Genomic DNA, 10,211 nt, shown 5'->3' on the forward strand with positions numbered 1-10,211 from the left:
CATTTACTAGCTTGCTATGAACCTCCTGATTGTATGCAATATCAAGACCCAAAGAACACAAGTGTTTGACAGTATAGAGAAATGGGGCTTTCTATTGACTTGCACATTCTTGGTAACTGGCTCTTAATGTTGTGTACTCATCTAAAACAAGTTAATATCCATGTTCTCTCACATAGTTTAATAAAATGATAAACAGATTAATTAAATTGTAGTTGCAATACAAAAAATACATGACTGAAACCATTGCTTAAAGACATTTTTTTGAAAGGAAAATTAGGGCAGTACCGAAGCAAGCCGTACTAAAAGATTGTGACTGCATTCATTATTCATCTTACAGAATGTGAAACACTTCAAGAGAGTCTGCATGCTATATCTAGTCATCAAGTGTGAAATTAAATCAATACTTGACTGAAAAAAGGGCAAGCGTTTCAGTCACGTGTGACCTTTGTCAATGCCAAGCTTACAATTTTTGTCTACGCACATCATTTGAACTATAAGGCACAGTGCGTTCCTGACTATTTCTTACAGAACACCATAACAAAAAAATGACACATTTTCCTCATCTCAGCTCCACTAACTCTGCTGGAAAAAAATAGCTTAAACCAGCTTTGGTGGGTTGTTTTAAACTTTTTCAGAACCACCTAATGACTGGTCAAGCTGGTGCGCACGTGGTTTAACTGGTAGGCCAGTGTAGTCGAGTGGCTGCTCACTGTCATGGGTGGAGTGTGAAGTCTAGCTCCCCCTCTCTAGATGTAATTAGGGTGTAATGGGTGGAGCTAGAAGGTCCTACCACACCCTAAACCCTACCCATAACTATCCCTCCACCCATTAAATCCACAGAGGTGCAGTACGATAGGTCAAGCGCAACCCATGACGTCCAGAAAAGGGGAGCTGGATGTCATTTGGCTCTGCAGTGAGTACCACTTGGAAAAGTCGACCTCTGACCGAATATTGACTCTTATGAGCCGGTTCTTTTTTAGTGGATCAAAAACATGCAGTTCGACCAATGTAGTCCGGTTCCCTAACGAATGACTCTTATGAAACGATTCATTTTAGCGAATCAAAAACATACAGTGAGACCAAAAGTGTCTGATTCCCAGTTCTTTTTAGTGAATCAAACACTAATTCGCTTACTGTACTTTTAAAAAACATTTCGAGTAGAATTGCATTTCTGTTATCCAAATATTTCTTCAATAAATGTACTAAAAGAATCTTTAACGGAACCAGAATCGTTTCCTCACAACTCCCATTCAGCTTGAACCTCCTCCAGGAGTGCACCGCTAGATGGCACTATTTCCTTCTAAATGAGGAGGAAGTGAAGAGAAATGAAACAGCACTGATAAACAGGCCAGGCCGAACGAGGAGAAACTACGTTTACATGCGTTTAGACCTTAAACTCAGTTGCTCATTGATGTGAATGTTAAATGCTCAGCTAATTCGGATAATACATTAAAATCAGCGCTGCTCTTGACATAGGTTGTTATAGTTGAGGTCGGAAGAAAGAAAAGGGAGAACATGTAGGAGTCATTTCTCTCTTCCTGCCCTCCTCTACTTGCCTCCGAGCGAGGAGAAACAGAAACTGCAGAAGAAACTGATTGATTTGACAGCTGTTCAAACAGTTTGTGGCTTCTTCGGTCTCATCGACGATGGCGGATAGCGTTGGGGAGGAGGCCAACGGATCGGTGGGGATGGCGCAGGACCACGGAGCGCAGTTCTCCGCGAGTTTGGGTAATTCTATACCGGGGCATTCATCAGCCTCCCCACCTCCGGCAGAGACCGGCCTGTCTGTGGTCGCTCCCGGGATCGCGCATACCATCACTCCGGCTGTGGAGAGCGGATTCGGTGTTCTGACCCATGCGCTTGACTCCACGGTCCCCGTGGCCGTTCCTCCATCCCTGCCGCCCGGTATCGGATCAGGAGTCCCGGCCGGAGCGGGCCTCCTGTCCCAAATTCACGCCACCTCCTGGGATCCCACGTTAAGCACCGACTGGGACAACGAAAAGGCATCTCAGCAGTGTATTCTCCGGATAAAAAGGTAATGATGAACTGTCCTATATGGTCTGTATTTGTTTTAGGAAGTGTAAGAGAACTTTTTAAGTTAGCCTGCGTGCTATTTGCATTGTTAATTTACTTTCCCATCAAAACATATGTCAGAATGCTGAATGAACTTCCGAAAACAGATGTATATTTAACTGGTAATTGTTGCTTTTTGGCACAATAATAAATATCAGACCACAAAAATATAAATATTATAAATCTATGTAATAAAGTGTATGTGTATATGTGTATATATATATATATATATATAATACTTATGTTTATATGCATGATATATATGTACACAGACACACACACACACACACACACATATAAGTCAATAAATAAAAGATATACCAAGATATATATATCTTGGTATATGTGTGTGTGTGTGTGTGTGTGTTAGGCTACCACCAGCTTTGTTGTGTTTTAATGACCATCCATAATTATTTTTGGTCTTTATTATGATACAAACAGAAAATATAGGAAATATGTACACAAAATGTTTAAAAAAAAAAAAAAAAAAAAAAAAATCAGAACAAAATGGCTTCTTTAAGCAAAAATAAGTATTTACTGTGACCTCCTTGACTTGTTCCAGTTTCTCAAAGAAGAAAATCTGAGAAACTTCTCATCAGATTTTGAAAGTTTTCTTGGCCTTCCAGTCCTTTTCAATCCCATTTAGATTTAAGAGAGCCAATTTCCAGCTATTGCTCAAGTGTACAGGGAGGTCACTATATGCTTGCCAATAGCCTATAGAAGTCATTATCTTTATGACATTAATGCAAAGTTGTTTCGTTCTAATTTATTTTCATCTTAGGTATGCATTTCTTGCTTGAGAATTATGCATACAAATTTGAGTAATTTATGTTAAAAATTATGCACTTTAGTCACCTGTGAGCATTATTATTTTCTGATGAATGCACAGTGCTGTAATTGTTCATTTGGGTTTCATTCTTTAAACATCTACCAAATGATGGCATGAACTTTTTAAGTAGTTATCAGTAACAATATTGCTCAAATCAATGACCAGTCAATCTTTACTAGCCTGGCATTCTGTAACATTTTCCAGCCAAATGTTACAAGTGTGCCTGCAGATTAATCTGTTACAGGCGACCGCATTTATAAGGTACAATGTTGACACTCTCAGGGAATTATCACTTGGCAGTGACTTTGGACTGGGCATAATTTGATCAGACGTCCCCGGAGGACTAATAATGGAAATGTGGACACGAAAATGAAAGCACTCGGTTACAATGAGTCACTTATGTTTATGTGTAGTTTGGCTCTGTATTACAGGCATTCAGTGATCTGATGATTTTCTTGGCAGGGTCTGTATGTGGCTTCTGCTTCCTTCTCGTGCTTTGACAAAAATGGTGCACACTGCCACTGATATTTCTTCATGTGAGTGATGCCTCTTTGTTTTTAATGATTCTGTGAACATATTCTCCTCTTCTTTCCTCTTTTTAGAGACATTATGTCCATCTATAAAGAACCTCCTCCGGGTATGTTTGTGGTTCCTGATCCTCACGACATGACCAAGGTAAGCATCAGCAGACATTTCCCTCACAATTATGGTGATATTTGAGCATTTCGCTCGCTCTCCTGTGTTCCCTCCCTCCATCCTTCCTTGTATTGTTATATTCTTACTATACAATGAATGCTGTGATTGCACGTGCAAAGTTAATGCATTAGGTTTCATGAACTAACAATGAATAATACTTTTACAGCATTTATTATTCTAGGTTAATGTTCATTTCTACATATACACTAGTGTTCAAAGGTTTGGTTTTTTTAAAAATACTTTTATTCAGCAAGGATGCATTAAATTGACAGTAAATACTTTTACATTGTTACAAAAAAAAAAATCTATTCCAAATAAATGCTGTTCTTTTGAACTTTCTATTCATCAAAGAATCTTGGGAAAAAAATGCATTATCGTTTCCGCAGAAATGTTAAGCAGCACAAATGTTTTCAACATTGATAATAATTAATGTTTCTTGAGCAGCAAATCATCATATTAGAATGATTTCTGAAGGATCATGTGACACTGAAGACGAGTAATGATGCTGAAAATTCATCTTTGACATCACAGGAATAAATTATATTTTAAAACATAAAAAAAAAAACTGTTAACTGTTATTTTAAATTGTAATATTTCTAAATATTACTGTATGTCGATCTAACAAATACAGCTTTGATGAGCATAAGAGAGACTTCTTTAAAAAAAAAAAAACATTTAAAATACCTTACAGACTGTAGTGTGCAAAAATATATTTTTAACATTTTGTATTAATATTTAAACAAGTTGTATATATTAACATGAGTTAAAGTATTATGTTCAAGCATGCATTAATGAACAATAGTATATTTTGACACTATACTAAATTAAGAAATGCTGTAAAAGTGTTTTAAAAAGTCATGGAAATTGCTGTAGTGTATGAATGTATCTGGTTATTCTTTCTATTGTGGCCTAGAAAGGTGAAACCCCTCAAATAAACCCTCTTCCTCCTCCTGTCTCCACAGATTCATGCCCTCATCACCGGCCCCTTCGACACGCCGTATGAGGGTGGCTTCTTCCTCTTCCTGTTCCGCTGTCCCCCTGACTATCCCATCCACCCTCCACGCGTCAAACTAATCACTACAGGGCACAATACTGTTCGTTTCAACCCCAACTTCTACCGCAACGGCAAAGTTTGCCTGAGCATCCTCGGGTAAGACACATTTCTTGTTTAGGCTTTTATTGGATTCTCACAGATATTTTATTTAGCCACTTTTAGTTCCAGAGTTAAGGCCTGTTCACACTAAGGATGATAACTATAAAGTTTTAATCATTCTAATTCTTTGAGAGTAGGAAAATCCACACCACAACTATAACAGTAATGACACAGAGGATCAATATCGTTGGAATCACTTTGAGTTATTTTTTTCCCCAGCTGATAAATGATAAAAACGATAAAATCAGAATTGTTGGAATCAATTTCTGATAAAAACGATTAAACGCTTCATCACAATACGACCTGATATAATTTCTCTTAATCAGCGATAACATATTTAAATATACACCAAAAACTTCTGTGATACGATTACAATTCGATTAGATTCAGGGTTATATCGATCGATATTACGATATTATGTAGCTATTTTACACAACCAGTTACATTTCTATTAACTTACTAATGCCAAATGCCATTCCCAATTGGGACAACAACAACAAAAAAATATTTTAAAAAAAATAATAATAATAATAAAGTTATATAATGGGGAAAGAAATCAAGTCACACAAGAGAACAATAGTCTGATAACAGCTTATGACATTACAGCAGTCAAGAAAGTCTTTCATGCTTCTGTGCTACAGTGTGCAGTGTCTAAAATCTAGTGCAAATCCTTATTAGGAAACAACGAATATGAGATATTCCAGTTGTAGAAAATACATTTTATTTAGAAAAATAAACATTACAAAAAGCTGTTACTGTTTTTAAGACTACTAGTACTGGTTTGTTGTCGCATCACGATCTGGCACACATGCAGGCGGTACAGATGAGTAAAAAGGAGAGTATAAAGAAGGTAACGCGTAGACGGAAGTTGCAAAATAAAGGTGTTTCTTACAAATGGATATATATACACACACACTGCTGCTCAAAAGTTTGGGATCCGTAAGGTTTTTTTAATGTTTTTTTTAAAGATGTCTCTTCTGCTCAGTAAATCTTCATTTATTTAATCAAAAATACAGTAAAAACAGTTTAAAATACAATTTAAAATAACAGTTTTCTATTTGAATATATTTTATATATGTCATTATTCCTCTGATGGTAAAGCTGAATTTTCAGCATCATTACTCCAGTCTTCAGTGTCACATGATCCCTCAGAAATCATTCTAATAGGATGATTTGCTGCTCAAGAAATATTTATTATTATTATTATCAATGTTGAAAACAGATTTATGTTATCATTCTTGGTATGAATGGGCTTTTACTCAGATCCCAGCTGTTTCTTTCTACAGCACTTGGACTGGTCCAGCGTGGAGTCCCGCCCAGAGCATCTCCTCTGTTCTCATATCCATACAGTCCCTAATGACAGAGAACCCTTACCACAATGAGCCAGGCTTTGAGCAGGTACTACTTCTCCCACATTCTTGGTTTAGAAGGTCCCTATGCGGTCCTCCTGTAATCCGTGTTTTATTTGGTTCACAGTGAACGCTATAGTTTATTCTGCACTGTCATCTATTTGCTAGGAAAGGCATCCAGGTGACAGCAAAAACTACAACGAGTGTATCCGCCACGAAACCATGCGAGTAGCTGTGTGCGATATGCTAGAGGGTAAAGTGCCGTGTCCCGAGGCTTTGTGGTGAGTGATGATCCCTCAGCCATTTTGCATAATCAGGGTCCGTTTTAAAGGCTTGTAGCCCGTACTAAAGTATTTATTAGTATTGCCATTTATTAAATGGTTTAAGTTTTCTTAGGAAATTATATTACTTATCAAAAACAAGAATTTTTAAATCATAAACCCTGAATCCATTAGAATTTTTTAATACTTGTATAGGTTTTTAAATGGCCAACACACCCTTTTAAGAGCATTGTTTTTCTGTTCCTAGGAGCGTGATGGAGAAATCCTTCCTGGAGTACTATGATTTCTATGAGGGGGTCTGCAAAGAACGTCTGCATCTCCAAGGGCAGAACATGCAGGTAATGACTGTTTGCAAATGTGCTTTGCTACATTTCATGTTGTGCCCTGTGATGTCATTTCGATTGGCATGATAACATTAGAAATACAACCTTATGCAAACGTTTAGCATTGTGATTTTACAAATGTTCCTATTAGCTGTGGTGAGTCATTCATGTCAGCATTTACAGAAGACCAAAAAGAACAAAGAATGTGACGTACAATCACACCTCGTAGTAAAGCGAACTTGAGTTGAGCTGAATCACTGAGTACAGCCTCCATTCGCCTACAGCCATTTCTGTGTGATTTTCAGAGTTGTTATTGTTCTCAAGTCCTGCTATGAATCAGTATTCAGGCATTTTGTAGTCGTGTCACACGTAGTTAAGTGGAACTGTTGCACAGACTGTAGTTGAATTGTATTGTCTTTGTTTAATTTGTGCTTACTTTTTCTATAGTGGTATGATTTTTGTTGTAAAAAAAACAATTTTTATGTATATATATATATATATATATATATATATATATATATATATATATATATATATATATATAATTTTTTATTTTTTTTGGTAATTTAGTTGTCAAAGCTGTGATGCCAAAGCTTTTCAGCGTCATTACTTACATGACCCTTCCGAAATCATTCTAAAATGCTGATTTGCTACTCAAGAAACAGTTCTTATTATTATCATGCTTGATATTTTTGTGGATTTTTTCAGGATTCTTTGATGAATAGAAAGTAAAAAAAAAAAAAAATTTATTTGAAATGGAATGTTTTTGTAAAATTATAATTCTTTATTGTCACTTTTGATCAATTTAATGCATCCTTGCTAAATAAAAGTATTAATTTATTTCCCAAAAAATAAAGTACTGACCCCAAACTTTTGAATGGCAGTGTATTATATAGTTTTACATAAATAGTTCGGTTGAAAATTGTCACTGCTTTTTTGTTAGCAAAAACCTTTTTTGCTGTTTTACAACTTGTGCCTTAAAGTAGTTAAATATCCTAAACATTTTGTTTTGTCCTTTTTGATCCCCGTCAAATGTGTGTATTTTGATGCATGTCTTGCAGGATCCTTTTGGGGAGAAGAGAGGTCGTTTTGACTACCAAGGTCTGTTGACTCGTCTCAGAGCCATCCAGAGGCGACTGCGGGAAAAGTGCCCGCCAGAGGACAACGACGGCGACTCTGACTCGGACACCAGCTCGTCCGGCACCGATCCGGACAGTCAGGGCAGCTCACAGCCTTAGAGTGCCCTCTAGGGGTGTGAAGCAAACAAAGGTTAGATCGTTTCCCTTTACCTGCAGCTCCGGACTCCTCAAGCGAGCACAGATGCAAGAAGAGCTGGAAAAAAAAAAAAAAACCCTGGAGAATCCACTCATGGAGAACAGAGTTAATATTATTTTTGCTCTTGTGTGCTGGCCAATGACTGCCTTTTGTTTTGCTGTTTATTTTTTTTTCTTGATGGAGAAGAGGTTCAGGCAGGAGGGGGAATGAGGGCCTTGCATATAGATGTATGTGCGCGTGTGTACATTTGTAAGTGACAGAGATGTATACACCGGCTCCTCAGCAGGTCAACACAGCCTCTACCTTTTGAGTCCATGTTTCTCTGTCTCTTGCTGCATCCATTGTAGAGCTAAACAGAAAAAAGAAGACATATGAAGTCAAATAATTCATAATGATAATAAAATCACTCCTAAAACAAACCTGTTTACTTGCAAATGCACACATTTCTTTTTGTTCCACTGTTTAGTCTAATCAAAACATTTGTTTTTCACTAATGAAATCATTTAAATTGAGACACAAATTCACAATGAATTGAACACCACACTTTAAGAGCAAGAAAAACGGATGCAACTTTAAAGAAATGTACATATAATTATATAGAGAAGTTTTATTTTAATGTTCAATGTTCTTAAAATGCTATTGAACTGGTGAAAGTATCAGCAGCCGGCCGAGCACTAATGGGAATGGTTGCCTTTTGAGTGTCGTCGACTCGTTGGAAATACAGTTTCGTTTGGTGATCCTAAGTCTGTCTCTAATTGTGAAGCTGTTGAGTGTCAAAAGAGACATCATTCTGTTCTTCTGTTATTGTTCTGGGAATAATCCTGAATTTTCAGCAAGACAGAAACATACTTTACATGGTTTTTGTTGTAATTTCACTCACAATGCTTAGACAGCAGTTCCACACCAGCCTCGATACTGCTACAAAATGTCCTTCTCTTTTACCGGGGATACTGTGGTCACTGGTGTCCTCATATGCAACTGGATCAAGCTGCCTAGTACAGATTTGGAGAAGAGGAATGGGATCGTATTTAACCATTTCTTGACATCATGGGTCTATCTATGCTCTGATTAGTTTTCACGAGAGTGCACCTAAATATTTTACAACGATCTATTGCAATCCATCCCTTTAAATATAGTTTCCCACAGCATGCTAAACACAACCAAACTGGCAGCCTTTACTATTCTGTATACATGTATATTTATAATGCATTTTATCCATGGAAAAGCAGATAAACTTGGTTCTCGACTGAGTGATTAACCACACACAAAAAATAAATAAATCCTTTAGCAAAGTTTTATTTTCTCAGATGTGCCCAAGTACGCTTCTGAGGTTTTTGCATGTGCTATCATTTTGATGCAGTTGATTTCTCTTAAGCGATAGAGAATATATTCTGGTCTAGGGCATCATATTTTGATAAGACAGCACTTGTTAGGTTGCTTGATTGTTTGACTGTCAAGTCTATGTGTCTTCTAGAACGCCCTGCAACAGGAAACAGTTCCTTAACTGTGAGTTTGACTTTGTGATGTACTAATGCTTTTCCCTTGTTAGCGAAATGAGAATGAATTATGTAAATAATTAATGTATCAATTGCAACTATAAGAAAAAATATATATAAAGCTGATTCTGATTACTTGTGCCTCTCTTTGATTACATTTGTTTCATTGACGTACTGTTTTAATTATTCAAAATTGGCAAGTGTTACATGGCAGAGGGAGTGTATATTATTATTTCACTTATAATTCACTTAATTTCAAGCTGAGTTTAAAAAAAAAAAAGTATCATGGTTTCCACAAAAATATTAAGCAGCACAACTGTTTTCAACATTGATAATAACAGGAAATGTTTCTTGAGCAGCAAATCAACATTTCAGAATGATTTCTGAAGGATCATGTGACACTGAAGACTGGAGTAATGATGCTGAAAATACAGCTTTGACATCACAGGAATAAATTACATTTTAAAATATATTCAAATAGCAATCATTTTAAACTAATAATATTTAATATATCTTTGTTTTACTGTATTTCTGGTTAAATAAATGCAGCCTTGGTGAGCATGAGAGACTTATGACCCCAAACTTTTGAAAAGTAGTGTATAAAAGTGATGCTTAATTTTAATTTTAGTAATTCAGTGCATATATTTCAACATTTCATCAGGTTTCAGTGTTTTTAGGTCATAACACATTAATATATCCCTTGCTGTTAACTCTCAATCAGTTTTATGCAGTGTTT

General features: G+C 36.4%; 1 protein-coding gene across 1 annotated transcript; it reads left to right on the forward strand.

Moving 5' to 3' along the window:
* The first annotated feature begins 1,297 nt into the window (after window positions 1-1,297).
* ube2z (ubiquitin-conjugating enzyme E2Z) lies at window positions 1,298-9,610 on the forward strand. Its single transcript, XM_051887921.1, has 7 exons — window positions 1,298-2,035; window positions 3,505-3,577; window positions 4,561-4,748; window positions 6,038-6,149; window positions 6,269-6,381; window positions 6,629-6,719; window positions 7,766-9,610. Exons 1-7 carry the CDS (start codon window positions 1,647-1,649, stop codon window positions 7,940-7,942), a joined length of 1,143 nt encoding a protein of 380 aa, XP_051743881.1. The 5' UTR covers window positions 1,298-1,646; the 3' UTR covers window positions 7,943-9,610.
* The last annotated feature ends 601 nt before the right edge of the window (window positions 9,611-10,211 follow it).

This window comes from Ctenopharyngodon idella, chromosome 3 (genome assembly GCF_019924925.1).
Source record: "Ctenopharyngodon idella isolate HZGC_01 chromosome 3, HZGC01, whole genome shotgun sequence".
Taxonomy (NCBI): Eukaryota; Metazoa; Chordata; class Actinopteri; order Cypriniformes; family Xenocyprididae; genus Ctenopharyngodon; species Ctenopharyngodon idella.